The sequence below is a fragment of the Cynocephalus volans genome, chromosome 8, assembly GCF_027409185.1.
Source record: "Cynocephalus volans isolate mCynVol1 chromosome 8, mCynVol1.pri, whole genome shotgun sequence".
Classification (NCBI taxonomy): domain Eukaryota; kingdom Metazoa; phylum Chordata; class Mammalia; order Dermoptera; family Cynocephalidae; genus Cynocephalus; species Cynocephalus volans.
Window position 1 is genome coordinate 111,944,614 of NC_084467.1, and position 19,799 is coordinate 111,964,412.

The 19,799-nt window shown below is 35.3% G+C and overlaps 1 protein-coding gene and 1 non-coding gene across 3 annotated transcripts in view; one reads left to right on the forward strand and one right to left on the reverse strand.

The window, feature by feature from the left end:
• Positions 1-19,799, reverse strand: part of NUP210L (nucleoporin 210 like) — a 103,228-nt gene that overhangs the window by 70,815 nt on the left and 12,614 nt on the right. For both annotated transcript variants that reach the window (XM_063104965.1, XM_063104963.1), the window contains exons 7-10: positions 19,079-19,237; positions 14,550-14,618; positions 13,850-13,956; positions 13,009-13,149 (exon numbers count right to left, since the gene is read on the reverse strand). In XM_063104965.1, coding sequence (XP_062961035.1) covers positions 13,009-13,149; positions 13,850-13,956; positions 14,550-14,618; positions 19,079-19,237 — 476 coding nt within the window. The remainder of the gene's footprint in view (positions 1-13,008; positions 13,150-13,849; positions 13,957-14,549; positions 14,619-19,078; positions 19,238-19,799) is intronic.
• LOC134385331 (U6 spliceosomal RNA) lies at positions 443-553 on the forward strand. Its single transcript, XR_010024322.1, has one exon. It is a non-coding gene; the product is annotated as a U6 spliceosomal RNA (small nuclear RNA).

Consider the following 19,799-nt stretch of genomic DNA (forward strand, 5'->3'; position numbering starts at 1 on the left):
TGAAGAAAAAATAAACAAAATTGAAGGGAGAAGTAGATAATTTCACAATAATATTTGGATATTTCAACACTTCAGTTTCAATAATGGATAGAACCACCAAACAGAAGATCAATAAGGAAACAGAGAACTTGAACAATTTCATAAACCAACTAGACCTAACAGACATACAGAAAACACTCCACCCCAAAACAGCAGAATACACATTCTTCTCAAGTGTGCATAAAACATTCTCTAAGACAGACCACGTGTTAGGCCACAAAACAAGTCTCAATTTAAAAAGACTGAAATCATACAAAGTATCTTCTCCAACCATATTGGAATAAAACTACAACTTACACAAGAAAAATGGGACAATTCATAAACATGTGAAAATTAAACAACGCACTCTAAACAACCAATGGGTTAAAGAAGAAATCACAAAGAATAGTAGAAAATACTTTCAGTGCTTGCTTCAGCAGCTCATATACCAAAACTGGAACAATACAGAGACGATTAGCATGGTGCCTGTACAACAATGACAGACATGCAAATTTGTGAAGTGTTCCATATTTTTGGAAAAAAATTATATTAAGTGAAATAAGCCAGGCACAGAAAGAGAAATATAGCATGTTCTCACTCATATGTGGAAACTAAAAAAGTTGATCTCATAGTAGTAGAGAGCAGGATAGTAGTTATCAGAGACTAGTAATTGGAGGGGGGCTAGAGAGAGGGTGACTAATGGACACAAAATTGTAGTGAGATAGGAAGAATAAGATCTAGTGTTCTATAGCAATATAGGGAGACTACAGTCAACAACAAATTACTGCATAACTTCAAGTAGCTAGTTAAGAGGATATTAAATGTTTCCATCACAAAGAGGTGACAAATGTTTGAGGTGATGGATATGCTAAATACCCTGATATGATCATTGCATACCATATAAATGTATGCAAATATCACATTGTACTCCATAAATGTATACAATTATCATGGGTCCATTAAGAAAAAATAGATTAAAAGGAAAAATAATCTCAGAGTCAGAAGTAGATTAGAGGTTACCAGAAACTGGGGAAAGAAAAAATGAAAAGCTATTGTTTAATGGGTACAGAGTTTATGTTTAGGATGACAAAAGTTTTGGAAATAGATGGAGATAGTAGTTACACAGCATTGTGAATGTAATTAATTCCATACAATTGTATGTTTAGAAATGCTTAAAATGGCAAGCCTTATATATATTTCACCACAATAAAAAAAAAAAAGAAAATACTTCGAGATGAATGAAAACAAAAACAACATGCCAAAATTTATAGGATACAGTGACAGCAATGTTCACAGGAAACTAATATTTGTAAATATCTATATTTAAAAAGAAGAAAAATCTCAAATCAATATCCTGACTGTGCATTTTAAGAAACTAGAAAAGAACAAACTAAACCCAAAACTTGCAGAAGGAAGAAAATAATAAAGATTAGAACAGAGATAAAAGAAACAGAGAACAGAATATCAATAGAGAAAATCAACTAAGCTGAAAATCAACAAAATTGACAAATATTTAGCTAAAATGCCTAAGAAAAAAGAGAACACTCAAATTGCTAAAAGCAAAAATAAAAGTGAGGACATTATTACCAACCCTACAGAAATAAAAAGGATTGTAAGAGAGTACTATGAACTTATTGTCCACCAACAAATTAGATAACCAAGATAAAATGCACAAGTTCCTAGAAGCACACCAATTATTAAAAGTGAGTCAGTTTAAATAAAAAAAAAAAAAAAAGTGAGTCAGTGGAAAATCTGGATATATCTGTAACAAATAAAGAGATTGAATCAGTAATTAAAAATTTTCTCCAGAAAAAAAGCCAAACCATGATGGCCTGACTGATAAATTCTGCCAAATATTTAAAGAGGAATTAACAGCAATGCTTCTCAAACTCTTAAAAAAAAAAAAAAAAGAAGAGGAGGGAACCCTTCTTAACTCATTCAATGAGATCAGCACAACCCCGATACCAAAGTCAGATAAAGGCATCACAAAAAAAGAAAGCCACGCACCAATATCCCACATGAATACGTATACAAAAATACTCAACGGGGGACTGGCCGGTTAGCTCAATTGGTTACAGTATAGTGATATAACACCAAGGTCAAGGAGTCAGATCCCTGCACTGGACAGCCGCAAAAAAAAAAAAAAAAAAAAAAAAAAAATCCTCAACAAAATGCTAGCAAACCAATCCAGCAATGTGTTAAAAAGATTATAATCCATGACAAAGTGGGATTTATCCCAGGAATGAGAAGGTAGTAGAACATATGAAGAACATACGAAAATCAGCAGTGTAGGCAGGCCAGATAGGTCAGTTGGTTAGAGTGCTGGTGTTATACTACCAAAGTCAAGGGTTTGGATTCCCATTAAAAGAATGAAGGAAAAAACATAATGCAGGAAAAGCATTTGGAAAAAATCCAACACTCTTTCATAATAAAAACACTCAACAAACTAGGAATAGAATGAAACTTCCTCAACATTATAAATGTCATGCATTAAAACCCCATAGCTAACATCATACACAATGGTGAAAGAATGAATGCTTTAGTCCTAAGATCACAAACAAAATAAGGACGACCACTTTTGCCACTTCTATTCAACACTGTACTACAAGTTCTAGCCAGAGCCATTATATAAGAAATAAAAGTTATCCAAATAGGAAAAGAATGATTAATATTATCACTATTAGCAGGTGATGTGATCTTATGTATAAAAAAATCATAAAGACTCTACAAACACTACTAGAGCTAATAAACTAATTTAGCAAAGTTGCCACATACAACATCAACACACCAGTATTGGTTGTATTTCTATACACTACCAATGAACAACTTGAAAAGGAATTAAGAAAACAATTCCATTTACAATAGCATCAAAAAGAATACCTACTTAGGAATAAATTCAACCAAGGTTGTGAAATACTTGTACAATGAAAATTACAAACATTAATTAAATAAGTTAAAGAAGACCTGTATAAAGAGAAAGACATCCCATGTTCATGTATTGGAATACTTAATACAGACAGTCCCTGACCTACCATGGTTTGACTTATGGTTTTTCAACTTTACAATGGGTTTCTTGGGGTGTTAAATGCATTTTGACTTATGCCACTTTTGACTTAGGATGGGTTTATCAGGACTAAATATCATCGTTAAGTCAAGAAGCATCTGTATTTTTAAGATAACAATACTCCCCCAAATGATCTACAGATTCAGTGCAATCCCTATCAAAATCCCAATGGCCTTTTTTGTTTTTGTTTTTTTCAAAAATGGAAAAGCCAATCCTAAAATGCATATGGAATTCAAAGGGACCCCCGAGTAGCCAAAACAATCTTGAAAAACAAACTTCAATCTTTGAAGAACAAAGTTAGAGAATTTACCTTTCCTGATTTAAAAGCATAATACAAAGCTGTAATCAAAAACAATGTGGTACTACCATTAGAGTAGACATAAAGACAATGGAATAGAATTGAGAGTCCACAAATAAAACATACATCTATGGTCAATTGATTTTGACCTACTTGACGTGGGTGCCAAGACCATTCAGTGAGGTAAAAAATAGCCTTTTCAACAAATGGTGCTGAGAAAACTGGATATCCATATGCAAAGAAGGAAGTTAGAGCTTTACTTCAAATCACATACAAAAATTAACTAAAACTGGATCAAAGACCTAAATGTAAGGGCTAAAACTATAAAACTCTTAGGAAAAAAACATAGGGATAAAACTTCATGACCTTGGGTTTGGGAGTGAATTCTTAGATATGATACCAAAAGAAAAATCAAAACAATAAGAACAAAAAGTAGATAAATTGGACCTCATCAAAATTAAAAACTTTTGTCCATCAAAGGAATATATAAAGAAAATGAAGAGACCTACAGAATGCATGAAAATATTTGCTAATCATATACTTGAGAAGGGTCCAATATCCAGAAAATATAAAGAACTCTTACAATTAAACAAAAGATAATCAATCCAATTAAAAAGTGGGCATAAAATTGAATAGACATTTCTTCAAAGATGATATACAAGTGGCCAACAAGCATATAAAAAGATGGTCAATATCACTAGGCATTAGAGAAAAGGAAATCAAAATTCCAGTGAGATACCACTCTCCACCCACTAGCATGGCTATAATAAAATTTTTAAAAGAAGAGCAAGTATTGGCAAGGATGTGGAGAAACTGAACATTGTTGGTGGAAATAAAAAAGAATTCAGCTGCTGTGGAAAGTTTGGTGGGTCCTTAAAAAGTCAAACATAATTATCACATAACTCAGCAATTCCACTCCTACATATACATTCAAGAGAACTGAAAAGAGATGTTCACACAAAAACCTGTACACAAATGTTTATAGCAGCACTATTCACAATAGTTAAAAGGTGGAAAAAACCCAAAGGTCCACCAGTGGATAAATGGACAAACAAAATGTGGTATATAAATACAATAGAATATTATTTAGCCATAACAAAGGAATGACATATTGATAGATGCTACAACATGGATGAACCTTGAAACATTAAGCTCAGCGAAAGAAGCCAGACACAGAAGGCCACATATTGTATTATTCTATCTTTTTTTTTGACCGGTAAGGGGATCACAACCCTTGGCTTGGTGTCGTATGCACCACGCTCAGCCAGTAAGCGCACTGGCCATCCCTATATAGGATCCGAGCCCGCGGCCTTGGCGCTGCCAGCGCCGCACTCTCCCAAGTGAGCCACAGGGCCGGCCCTATTCTATTTTATAAAATATCCAGAATGGATAAATCCACAGAGACAGAAAGTAGATTAGTGGTTACTAGGGACTTGGCAGAGGGGAGAATGAAGAATGACTGCCTAATGAGTATTAGGTGTCCTTTGGGGTTCATGAAAATGCTTTAAAACTAGATAGAGGTGATAGTTGTACAGTACTGTGAATGTACTAAATGCCACTGATTGTACACTTTAAAGTGGTTAATTTTATGTTATATGAATTTCATCACAAAACAAAATCCTTGTAGGCTTTTTGGGTTTTTTTGTTGGCTGGCCTGTATATAGTCATAGGTTTTTTGTAGAAACTGACAAATTGTTTCTAAAATTTATATGGAATTTCAAATAACTACAATAGCCAATTTATGAAAAAGAACAAAGACTTACAAAACCTGATTATAAGCTTTCTATAAAGCGATGGCAATGGCACAAAAATGACATTTAGGTAAAAGAATAGAGTCCCCAAATAGACCCTCACATATGTGGTCAACCGTTTTTTTGTTTTTGTTTTTGTTTTTTTTAAAAAGAAGACCAGTAAGGGGATCTTAACCGTTGGCTTGGTATTGTCAGCACCATGCTCAGCCAGTGAGCAAACAGGTCATCCCTATATAGGATCCAAACCCATGGCCTTGTTGTTACCAGCACCGTACTCTCCCAAGTGAGCCAGGGGTGGGCCCGGTCAACTGGTTTTTGACAAAGGTACCAAGGTAATTCAATGGGGAAAGGATAATCTCTTCAAAAATGGTGCTGGAGAAATTCAATATTCATATGGGAAAAAATAAACCTCAACCCTTACCTCACACCATATATAAAAATTAACTTGAAATGTATCATATTCAGATCCCTGTACTGGCCAGCAACCAAAAACAAACAAACAAACAATGTATCACGGATCCACACATAAAAGCTAAAACTATATAAAAAAATCTAGAAGAAGACTATAGACTTGGTTTAGGCAAAAATTTCTGGGGGAGTAAACAAAAACATGACTCATGAAAGGAAAAATTGATAAACTGTACTTCATCAAAATTCAAACATTTTGATTTTTGAAAGATACTATTAAGAAAATAAAAAGGTCAGTCACAGACTGGGGAAAAAATATTTGCAAAACATGTATCTAATAAAGGACTCATATCTAGAATACATAAAGAAATCCCACCAATCAATAGCAAAAAGACAAACAACTTTAAAAAATTTTTTAAATGGGCAAAAGATTTGAACAGCTACTTCACCAAAAATGATATATGAACTTAAAGTAATCACATTAAAAGATGTTCAACATCATTAATCATTATGGAATGCAAAAAATCCTGAACAAAATATTAGCAAACAGAATTGAGCAACATATTCAGAAGTAATATGTAAATATTAAATTGGATTTAAACTAGTAAAGTAATATCGGTTTAACATTCAAAAACCAGTCACTGTAATTCACCACCATAATAGAAAAAGTAGGTGAAAAAATCACATAATCATCTTAATGGATGCAGAAAAAAATATATAATAAAACACAACATCTATTCATATAGATACAGGAATCTAGGAATAAAGAAAATTTAAATAACTTGATACAGCATATCTTTTTTTAAAAAAACCTAACCAGAGTTCCAGTCAAAATGGTGGAACAGACTGTCCCCCGTGACACTCTCTCCCACAAATCAACCAATTTACAACTATAAAAATATAACATCAGCCAAGCTGGGGCTGCTGGAGCTCAGGGGAAGAGGAGGAGAGACCTACAGAGTTCATGAAGGTGGGAGAAACCACGATGAGAGAAAGAAAAAACTGCTCCGAGTGTTTAGGTCTGTGGCTGCTTTAATGCTGGAGCTGCTGAGCGCATGGAGCAGAGGTCGGCAGAAGCCGCAGCTGTGCCCTTCAGATGGAGTTACTTGGAGGCAGCAGGGGAGAAGAGGACCTTGGTGGCCCCCAGGACAACAAGACCACTTATAGGGTTCCCGTGGATCCACGCAGGAGCAAGGAGCCAGAACAGCTAAAAAGGGAAGCAATTCAGAGGCTGGTGAGTCATTGCAAGGGATGAGTGCATGGCCTGTCCCATGGGAAGTGTTTGGAGCACAAGTGGTGGGGGAGACAGGCCCACCAGGAGAACACTGGGACACAGCAAGGACGGCTGATCTGCCCCCCAATCAGTGCAGAACCACTCAGAGGAGACTGGTCCAGAATGCAGAATTGCATGGGGTGCAGTTTGATGAAAAACATCAGGCCCTGATCAGAGTTTCTATACAACCCAGGTGCACTGAGTCTGTGGAGAGCCGGGAGTACCTATAAGCTCAACCATTAAACCCTGAGCTACACAAAAAGTCTTCCCTAGGGAAACAGCAGCAAAGCAGCAATTTAGCTCAACAACACAGCTCAAGTACTGGTTTCCACAGGAAGTTCCACTGTGTTAGAATTAAGCAAAGGACAAAAAATTAGTTCTGGCCCAGGCATACCACCAGTGCGTTGGGGCCCACCAGGGGACATGAGGCATGGAGCCAGGAACAGGATCCCTGTCCACAACCATTCACACCGCCAGTGCCTCAGGGCCCACCTGGGGACCCGAAGCAGGGAGCTGAGGACTGGACACCCCTCCCACAACCAGGCACACAACACCAGCACCGTGGGGCCTGCCCAGGGACCCAAGGCATGGATCTGGGGACCAGACACCCCTCCCACAACCAGGCACACCATGACAGCATCTCGAGGCCTGCCTGGGGACCTGAATCATGAAGTGGACCGGACCCCCCTCCCACAACCAGGCATACCACCAGCGCCTTGAGGCCCCACCTGGGGGTCTGGTACATGGAGCGGGGACCCGACCCCCCCTGCTCACAACCAGGCACACTACCAGCACCTCGGGGCCCCACCTAGGGGCTCAGGGCATGGAGCCAATGACCGGGCCCCCCTCCCACAACCAGCACCAAGGAGCATGCCAAAAACATCATCTCCATGTGGGTGGCCCACCACAGCCACCACAATAACCATGGTTGCTGCAAAAGCAGCTAGATGCCACAACCACCACGCAGATGGTCCGCCAACCACTGGAGTGCATTGACACAAGGAGTCACCAGCAGAGATAAAGAAAAGAAGAGGATGTGTCTCTCCACAAAACCCATTTCAGAGTAACAGAAGAAGCATCTGCTCTATGATAATACTGGGGGACCTGATCACACCTCTCAGCATTACAAATCAACAGAGTAACCAATATTCTTTCAGGAGAGAAGAAATCTAGGGTAATTAGAGGGCGGACGGGGGAGTGACAGGGGGATGGGAAGAGATTGGACAAGGGGCATAAAGAATAATTACGATTTGTAATAATATATATGCTAGTGATATTGATTTGATCAACATATCTCAATGTTGAACCCCAAAAATATGTATAGTCAATTTTGATTCAATAAAAATAAAAATTAAATTAAATTTAAAAACCTAACCAACATCATACTTAATAGAGAAATGGTAAAAGCTTTCCTTTTGAGATCAGAAACAAGACAAAAATGCCCACCAGTATCATTTCTATTCAGAACTGTATTAATGACTGAATAAGGCAAGAAAAAGAAGTAAAAGGTATTAGGATTGGAAAAAGAGGACTGGAAAGAAAGAAACAAAACTTGTGGATAATTATAGATAATATAGTAGAAAATCCAAATGACTCTATAGATGAATTTTAGAATTATTAAGTCATTTTAGCAAGGTTCGTGAAAAAATGTAAAGAAAAAATGTAGAAAAAAGAAATCAGATGGAAAATGTCAAAATGTTAATAGTATTTGCCTCTAAATGGTGGCATTATGGGTGAATTTTACATTTCATTTTATAATTTCTGTTTTTACTATTTTTCTACAATAAATATTCATACTTTAATAATTACGAATGCTTAAAAATATGTTTTCCTCTAATGTCCTGTGGAAGTATGAAAGTTCTTTAAATATCTAAAAGTATGAACAAAGACAAAGCACAAAAAAGAAACCATTAATAGAAAAAGCAACTTAATAAACTGAATAATTAACCTTTTAAAAATTGAAGATGAGTATTATTCTCAGCTATATGCAAAACAGATTTGACAACAAGGAATTTCATCCACCAAAATTTATTATCGAAATTATACAATAGAAAAATAGAGAGCTCAAAACAACTATGGAAAAAAAAGAAGAAACTTTAAAACTTATTAATGATATCTCACATATTGTTGATGGGAATATAAAATAAAGTTGTACAGAAACTCTAGAAAATAGTTTGGCAGTTTCTTATAAAACTAAATATGTCAAAATAAAAAAAAGCTAAATATGTCGTTAACATATGACCCAACAATTGCACGGAGAAATTAAAACTTATGTTCACACCGAAATCTATACGAGAATGTTCAGAGAAGCTTCTTTTTTTTTTGCAGCTGGCCAGTACTGGAATTCAAACCTGTGACCTTGGGGTTATAAGGCTGTGCTCTTAACCAACTGACTAACAGGCCAGCTCAGAGAAACTGTATTTGAAATAGCCAAACACCAATCCAAACGTCTTTCAACAAGTGTTAAACAAATTCCAGTATATCCATACAATGGAATACTACTCAGCAATTATTAAAAAGTGAAATATTGACACACAACAATTTACATTTATCTGAAGGGCATCACGCTTAGTGAAAAAAAGCCAATCTCAAGGTTTACATATTGTATAACTTCATTTATATAACATCCTCAAGATGACAAAACTACAGAGGAGAACAGATTCTAGGGGATAGGGAAGGGACAGGAGTGGGTGTGACTATAAGAAATTAGCATAAGGGATTTCCTCTGTAGTGATAGAACAGTTCTATATGATGATGATGGTGGCAGTTACATGAATCTATACATGGATCCAAATCGCATAAACACACACACACACACACACAAAATGAGTACATATAAAAACTGACTAAGGTCTGAAGTCTAATTAACAGTATTGTACTGGGCTGTCCAGTTAGCTCAGTTGTTCAGAGTGTGGTATTGGTAACACCAAGGTCCAAGGTTTGATCCCTCTACCGGCCAGCCACCAAAAACAAATCCACCCCATAAAACCCAAAAAACCACACAGTATTGTACTAATGTTAATTTTCTCATTTTCATATTGTACTAGTTATATGAGATGTCATCATCGGGAGAACTGAGTAAAAGGTTCAAGGGACCTTATGTACTATATATGTGTGTATTTTGTTTTTTTAGGCTAGTCAAGTGAAGCAGTGAGAGTGGAGAAAGAACAAGGAGTATATATGTATATTTTTAACACTTTTATTGACCTATATGCCAATTTAAAGTGTACAACTTAATGGCTTTTAGTATATTCACAATTTTGCAGGCATCATCACCACACTCAATTTTAGAACATTTTCATTATCCCAAAAAGAAGTCCCACATCTCTCAGCTGTTACCCTCTAAGCTTTCCACTCCCTCTGGTTCTAGGTAACCCCTAATCTACTTTCTGTCTCTACAGATTTGCCTATTCTTGATATTTCACATAAATGTAATCATACAACACGTGGTCTTTTGTGAGTGGCTTCTTTCACTTAGGACAATGTTTTCGAAATCATTCATGTTGTAGGATATATCAGTACCTCATTTCTTTTTATCCATTATATGGATATACCATGTTTATTTATCCATCAGTTGATGGACACTTGCGTTTTTTCTGCTTTCTGGCTATAATGAAAAATGCTGCTATGAACATCCATGTACAAGTTTTTGGGTGGATATACCTCTTCATGTCTCTTGCATATATACATAAGAATGAAACTGCCGGGTGATATAGTAACTGTATGCTGAGACTTTTGATGAACTGCCAGGTGTTTTCCAAAGTGGCTGCACCATTTTACATTTCCACCAACAGCATATGAGGGTTCCAATTCCTCTACATGCTCACCAACGCCTGTCATTGTCTGTCTTTTTTATTTTAGCCATTCTAGTGGGTGTGAAGTAGTATCTCATTGTGGTTTTGATTTGCATTTTTAAAATGACTAATCATGTTAAACATCTTTTCATGTGCTCACTGGCCATTTGTACAACTGCTTTGTCCTATGTGCTATTTCTGCAACTTCCTATAAATCTACAATAATTTCAAAACAAAAAGTTTAAAAAGTTATTAATAACTCTTTCTCAAAAATGGTTAAGTGCTCCAGTATATTCAATAAAGACTTCTTCCAAATTTCAGATAATAAATAATCCTCATATTATCCCCAAATACAGAAAAATAGAAATTATTATCCAACTTTCTTAACTAGGTACCAAGGAAACAAGGAAAACTCAAGACCTGTCTCTATCTTCACTGAATTAAGAGTGTAATGAATGTCAATTAAAATCTCCAGGTCAAATTTGAACCTGATAAACAGTAGGATCAAGGCAATGATACCAAATATATCAACAATTTTTTAGAGAAGTATGAGCTCAGATTTTAAAACATAATACTTTTTTAAAAGAAGAACCTGTGGGATTGAAGGGCAATTCTAGAAATAGGGTAAATCACTGTGTATTAAATATTGTTGAAAAAAATAGATTTATCTGAATAATAAATGTAGATCCATGCCTGACCATACTAATCCAAATTATTTAATATTAATTCATTCCACAAATATTTATTTGTACCAACTCTACGTCAGTTCCTGTTAAATGTTAGGCAAAGAGCTATGAACAAAGTAGACACAGTATTACCTCAAAGTTTAAAATCTGATGAAAGATGCAAATAATAACATTAAAGTATGATGAATATTATGGATCTGTACACTGAATAGAAAGAAAGTGTTGTAGACAAAAGGAATTGCATTTGTTTATAAAAACAGAAAGAAAACAAATGAAAATATAACTCAGAGGCAAAAAGTAACAAGGCATTTTCTAGGAACAGAAAGTTCTGAGTGGCTGGAGCATAAGAGAGAATGACAACAACTGAGACTGGAGAAGTCAGGCACCAATCATTTAGGTGGAGCCACATACTCAAATGTCTACAGGTACCAGGTAGATAAGATAAACCAGTTTATTAAGCTGGATATAAAATAAGAGAGAATGGTAGGAACTACAGCAGACTGAAAAGTACAATGTAAATGGTGCAACCACTATCTGTTCCAACTGATTGTTATCGGATCTTCATATTTTTCTAGAAGATCAAAGTCTTCAATTTTATTTGAAATTTTCCAATTAAAAAGAAACTTACATGCCAAAATAAAAAGCAAGACTACAAACCGAGATAGTCTCCAGGCTACCAGTTTGTGATCTCTGTCATAGAGGGTCCTATAAAACCATGTTAAGAAGTTTAAACTACCTTAAAATCAATAGGAAGCTACCAAAGGAATTTAAACAGGTAAACATATAATAGTTTTTGTAGTTCTTGGAATATCATTCTAGCTAGGGGCAAGACTGGAGGTAGGAATATCAGTTAGGAAGCTACTGCAAAAGTCTAGGTGAAAGACAGCAGTGGGGATAGCAAGAAATAAACAAACTTGAGAGACATTTAGAAGAATTGATATGGCACTTAATAATATATTGAATGTAGAAGCGAGGGAGAGGCAGAATCAAGAATGTCTCTTGGAGGGCCGGCCCGTGGCTCACTAGGGAGAGTGCGGTGCTGAGAGCACCAAGGCCACGGGTTTGGATCCCTATATAGGGATGGCCGGTTTGCTCACTGGCTGAGCGTGGTGCTGACAACACCAAGCCAAGGGTTGAGATCCCCTTACCGGTCATCTTTTTAAAAAAAAAAAAAAAAAAAAAAATCAGTACACATATATTTTGGAGGTATTAGAAACAGATTCATTTCTTATCCCTTCACCCAGTAACTCCATTTCTGGTATTACACCATCTGAAAATCAACTAAAAGGGAAAAAAATGTACTAAGATACTCAGTTATGCCATTTATAATAGTAAAAAAATAGATATAATTAATGCAAAAGTTCAATGTTGGGGGCTTGGCTAAAGAAATTGGCATATTTACCCTTTGGATATTTAGAATAAAAGGTACCCTACTGTGGACCTGATGACACATGGAAATGTGCGTATTTAATAATTTTTTAAAGGAACCCCAAATGATATACACACAATGACCACAAATGCAGATATGTGCAATAACAAACATTAGAACAGAAAATTTGTAGAGGTATAAACTACTGAGTGTACTGTTTATCAGTTTCTTTTTTATTTTTGTGAAAGATAAAGATGGTATATGCCATATATCTGCTTGCAAATCAACAAGTCAGCCAAGGTTCTTCAGTGTTCTTAAGGTAAAAAGACCACACTTTTAATTCCTACCTGGCAAATGACGGAAGTCAGGGATGCATTTATCATCACAACACCATCTTTCAAGGCTTTTACCACATGGTAAGATCCATTCACAGTAGACAGTTGCTCTTCAAAGTACTCCCTTAGAAAGTTGTATGAAATCCTGAGATTCTGAAAATCAGCCCAACAGCAACACAAACCTGAAGATGTGTTTACAGTAAGGCCACCTTAATCCCAAAGCATATATAAAACTGTGGCTATACATTCAGGGGATAAAGAAATAAAAACAAAACCTTTGCTCTCCTTCATGAAAGTTCTTACTAAGTTAGTAAGATATAATTTTAAAATGGTACTAGTTTTTAAAAGATCAAGAAAGATCTTGCAAGCATCAGGAACAGAAAGAGTCAAAGCTTATGTAAATTTTAGTGTAATTTGTGCCATTCCATAAGTTGAAAATTCTCAGGAGAAAAAAAGGGACCCTGGACAGTGAGTACAATACTTCAGATCTGATGTTCATACTACAATGTTCACCAGTACAAAACTGTGGTAACCATCATTACAATGTTCACCAGTACAAAACTGTGGTAACCATCTCTGAAGTGAAGTTGTAGAATGAGGATCCCCTCCAAAGTGTTATCACTGGTGCTCTCTTCAATGTCTTTCTATAATTATGACCAAATTATATCTTTTACTTCTGGTTTAGCATTCCTCAAGGACAAAACTATTTAATAATAATAGAAAACTAGTAGCTTGATTTTCCAAAGGTAATATCTGGAAGCAAAGGAAGAAAGAGGGCTTTCTAGCCAGAAAGATAGCCCGCTCAAGGAGTTATCCATACAAGGAGCTAGAAAAATACAAAAGAGAGACTCACATCTGAAATATAGACCTTTGTGTTGCTTTTATCAAACACTTCTACTGTAATGACATACACCTGTCCCACCTCTAGACTCCATCGGTGTCCAGGTTGGACAGTAAAACCTATACATAAAATAAGAAACAAAAATATTAGAAGAGGCCATCATTTTTCTACAATGAATTAAAATACACAAACTTAAAAAAGCTATTCAAAAAGTGAAACTCGCTAATAGACGGGATGATTTCCAAAGCAGATCTTTTAGTTCCTTCTCTCAAATTGTATAATAATTTGGAGTTCAAAAAATCCTGGTTTAACTTAGTTCACCTCAGGTACAAAGAAACACTCTCACTTCAGACAAGAATAAACCACAATTTTGGCTCATTCCTAATTTGTCAGGCGAAGTTTCAGCTTCTTTCAGTCAGACTCCTTGTATCGTAGCCTAAAGACATTAAGATTCTATTTTCCTTGTATAAAGTCTCTTTTCCTAACCCAGACTGTATTACATGGATTTTCATATCTTTTCAAAATCTATTTCAAGATGCTTCATTCTTGAAGATAATATAGAACAAACAATGTGAGAAAATATGTCAAAGTAAGGTTGAATTTGAAGTTAAATCTCAAAACAAAGGTTAAAGAAACACTAGTTTTTAATGTGTTCATTTTAGTGAAATAATTTAAACAATTTGACTTTCTGAAAATTATTTTCTAAAATTACCTAAAAATCCAGGCTCTACAACATATATGGTGCAATTTGGGAGTCCAGATACAAATCGCATATGGACATCTTAATATTTGTTTAAGGAAATGGTGTGAGAGAGAATTGGGTGAAAAAAGAAAGGTGAGCTAGCAAATAAATAAATAAATAAATAAATAAATAAATAAATAAATAACCTGCTAACAAAAACAAACAAAAATTGTATCTTTAATTATTCCTTGGAAAGACAAAACTTAAATGTGTATCCTTCTGAGCAAGTCTGAGGGACTCTTAGTCATCACAGGATCAAATACTCTTGAATTTCAAAAAAATTTTTTTCACAAGAAAACACGTTTATTTTGCCACCAGTGCACCAGCACACTAACAAGTAAAGGAATATAACCCATGCTAGTGGGAGTCATTTACATTTCGATTTTTTTTTCTATTTTTGTTATTTTTCAATTGAGTATAACTACTTAAAGAAAACATGTATTTCTAAGTGCCAGTGTGTTTTGACAAATGGATATAACCTATGTACCAGCACCTCAGTCAAGATATAGGACATTTCCATCATCCTAGAAAGTTCCCTCCTTGCTTTTTCCAGTTAATCTTCTTTCCTCCAAAACAGTAACCACTGTTCTGATTTCTATCCTCATATTAAGCATATTAATTTTAATTTTTTAAATTGCAAACTATATACCACCATGCTGGTCATAACACTGTCAGAAGTCTTTGGATGCTGTTAATGTATTCTCACTGTTCAAATTTCATCTACTTCCATTCTTGCTCTCTTTTGATTGAAACAACAACAAAGAAATAAACTTCACCTACTTCTGGATCCCAGATTCTCAATTTTTTAAAGTCAAATCTGCTTGTTAATTTACTGGTCTAGCTCATAGCTTCTTTGGTGAGTAAAAGCTATACTAATAGAAATGGTCACACATGATTAGGTAACACAAGTAACCTGATCTTTTGGAATACGATTGAACTATACTAAACTACTTAGAAATTAATTCCTAGAATCCCAATCCTTGTACTTCCATGACAAGTCACAACATGATCTCAATGCTCAGTAGACTTTGAAAGTAGGCAGTGGGGAGTGGATTTCTCAATTTACAGATGAGAAAAAAAATTGAATTTCAAATTTAAGGAAGATGAAATGGGAGAAAAAAGATCACGCTCTGTGCTTTTAACATTCTTTTAGCAGAAGAACCCTTTCTCCAAATAAATTCTTACACAGGAGCCCAATATGGAAAGCAGGACAAAGTGGTGCCACTCTGGAGGAAGAGCCCTTCTGGCTGAAAGGATGAACATTAGTGATGGAGGGGGAGAGAGGGGCACGACATCCTAAGTGCTCCACAGACAGTTTCAAAATCACTAGTTGATTTTCTATTACCTGCAGCAAATCTTTAATACCAATACGTTTTTTCTTTGCCTCCAAAGATGCTTCTAGGTCACTTACACATTATACTACCCACATCCCTTTCAGTTAAATTCAAGCAGAAATACAAATTTATTCCAATATCAGTCTATGTAGAATCTAATTAGGAATATGCTTCCCTCTAAAAATATATATTACATCAAAAAGCTAAGAAAATATTATTTTTTCTCTGAGAAATATATAACTGAGATGACTAAATAGAAAATACTCATTAATTGAAAGTATATTAATTTAGAAATTATATTATCTCAGTCACAGACTAGGCTATAATTTATCACTATATTATCTATAGAGATAATGGAGGTAAAGTAATATTTAATTTACTTATAGGAGCAAACTTTTAAAGCTGCCTCATGTATTCCAAAAGAGCTATTAATATACATAATTAATATGTTAATTAAAGATTACTTTTATCTATTCATTAAAGCAAATCTTCTAAAGACTGCATAAGCAACTCTGCTAAACTAGGTTTGATTCTGATACGGACTTATATAATGTTCTAAAACATAAAAGCTAAAAGGAAATTCAGAAATACAACATTCCGTTCATTTTACATATGAGGAAACATATCAACAGATCTCTAAACAATTAGTTTCTCTGATATCAGAACAAGATATCCTTCCTTCAATCTAATCCTCCCACCTCTGTTTTGAATCTCATTTTCTCTTGCTTCTCAGAAAACTTGCTCCATCAACTAGCTGTCTTTTCTCCCATATCTCTGCCAACTCTCTGTTTAACTTATAGACATATTCAAGTTTCTCCAATCTTAAAAAAGCCCTCCTTATGTCTTTCAAAGTTCTATCTCCTTTTTCTCCTTTTCAAAGTCAAGCTATTTTTATAAAGTAACCCAAGACCTCCTAGTTACTACAGCCCTTCAGTCTTTACCTTACTCGATATGTTTACCAGATTTCACCTGCTGAACATTCTCTTCATAAATTCTTCGCTTGGTTACTGTGAAACTCCTCTCTCCTGCTTTCCCTATGACTTTTTAAGCACTCTTTCTGGACCACCTTTAGAGTTCCTTTTCTTCTATAAGAACCTTAAAAGCTGGTATTATAAAGCTCTGTCTTTGACCAACTTCTCTTCTCACACTATAGACTCTCCTGAGATGATTTTATCTATAACAGCTTCAACTATCACCTATCTATAAACTGATAACTTTCAAATACCTATCTTCATCCTCGAGATACATAATAAAAATTTCTTCTTGGATGTCTTCCACAGTTACTTCAAGTTAACATATGAAAAACTGAACTTCTTATCTTTTCTCTTAACCCTGCTCATTCTTATATTGCCCATCTCCATGAATAGTACCATCAGACACCCTACATCAGGTGCTGGGACAAATTATCTATAGTCACTATTCATGACCACAAGAAAGACACAAAAATAGGCAAATGTATTTTAATATTTGCTACTTTGGAATAAATAACAATATGAACTGAGAATAAAAAAAAAAAAGAACATGTAAGTCTGTCTGGGGAATTCAGGGAAGTGCCTGACACACAGCTGAGACTCAATACATATTGAATGACTTAGTTTATTTTGTAAATATGTACTATTGTATTTGTTGACAAATGTCCTAGGCACCTTAAAATGACTAAAGAACAAACAACAGTAGATCAATAACCCTCCTTAATATGTGTTAGAAAAATAATATAAACAGCTAAGTAACACTATTCTACAAGAAATACTGTATCTTTCAAGCCTGACAGACTCTTATTCAGAGTAAGCCTACTAGGCCCTACATAATCTACCCATTCCCTACTCTATTACCTCTTCTACTATTTTCCCCTGATTCACTGTACTTCAGCTTCACTGTCTTTCTTGCTCTTCTACATATTTTTAAAATTTTTATTTTAATATTTACTTGTACATGGTTGTGGGGTACAGTGTGTTGTTTCAATACATGCATATACTGCACAATCATTCATTTAGCGTAGACAGCACAGTTTTGTACCTATTAGTCCACCACTTCTCTCCCCCAACCCCATCCCTTCTTGCTCTTCTTTAAAAAAGCCAAACATGTTCCTGCTTCAGAACCTTTGCAATTGCAATTTCCTTTGCCTGGAGCTCTTTCACCCAGGTATCTGTGTTCCCTAACTATCCTGGGTAAAATAGCAGCCTGTATCTCTAGTGCTTAGAACAACACTGAGTATAGGGTAGGACTATAATAGATTTTCCAAATGAATTAATTTCTTTCAGATTCAAATATACAAAGTAGGAAATATTTTCAAATCAAACATTAGGAAATGGAGTCCAAACCATATTTCAATTTTTTTATTTATTTTTTATTTATTATTATTTTTTTTATTTTTCGTGACCGGCACTCAGCCAGTGAGTGTACCGGCCATTCCTATATAGGATCCGAACCCGTGGTCTTGGTGTTATCGGCACCGCACTCTCCCGAGTGAGCCACAGGCCGGCCCTATATTTCAATTTTCTAAGAATTTAAATCTTCATTCTGTTTTGTTTCATTGACTATAAAAGTGCTCTACTTGTCTCTCTTTGTCCAGTCTTTACAGAGCAGGTTTAGTGAATTAAAAAAAAATTACTCTCCGGGGCCAGCCCGTGGCTCACTTGGGAGAGTGTGGTACTGATAACACCAAGGCCATGGGTTCGGATCCCATATAGGGATGGCCGGTTCGCTCACTGGGTGAGCATGGTGCTGACAACACCAAGTCAAGGGTTAAAATCCCCTTACTGGTCATCTTTAAAAAAAAAAAAAAAATTACTCTCCACTCAATATAAAAAGTATTAATTAAATAGCTACTACAGACAATACAATCTTTTTTCAATTATCATGTAAAAATAGGAAAGAACAAATTAAATAAAATTCACACGTTTCTCCAAACTCTATTTTCCCCAGTCCCCTAATTATAATTTGCAGTGGTCAACAATCACAAGTTCCAACTACTCTCCTTTCTCTACCTATCTTTTATTAGAAATTATGACAATAATAATTTATAGTTCTTTGGTAACAATAAAACCTATAGAAAAACAGTGTAGTAGTAATATAATCACTCTTAATAAATTATTTTACCAAGGAACATGTCTAACATGCTCAGGTAAGTGTAGATTGGCAGCTAAAACTTGAACAAAAGGATACTTTTATGGACAAAGACAAGATTAGTTTGGCCCAGTTGGAAGGCGGTCACCATGGCTGTTTTCTCATCCAGTAAAGCCACTTTCCTAGATAGAGATCCGTTATATGCAGCCCTATGGTCTTGCAATTCCAGTGTATAATGTTCCAGGGGAAATTTCACCTCTGTAAGACACGAAAGATACATAAATGCAATGACCAGCAGCCATTCCAGTGGGTAATGGAGTATTGTTGGATTATAAGAGGAAGATCAGGAAGCAGGCCTAAAATAAAAGTATGATCTACTTCTAATTTCTTTCCCACTATGATGAATTTCTACATCCCTATTTGAGGTGAATACTATATGAGTTTGTCGTTGGTATCGATTATATTCTTGAAAACTAGTGAACTGAGCAGCAGGATGACTCATCACTAGGTAAGTAAGGAAATTATTAATATTAATGCCGTCAGTGCATGCTTTATAAACTCAATCGGACTTTTGGGGTCAATCGAGTATTAAGTTTTCAGTTAATGAACTGAGTTTCTCAAGAAACAACGTTTGCAAAGATCATTGCAATGATCACTCAAGTTCTTGACAGTAAAGTGTCTTCACTTGCCCCACAGAAGCTGGTAAATTTTTGGTTATTTTAGTAGATCATTCAGATGTTTATAGGCACTGAATCCTAACTATGCCATTAACCTGTTCAACATATAGGGACTATCTTTCCAGTATTAGTTCAAGTACAGC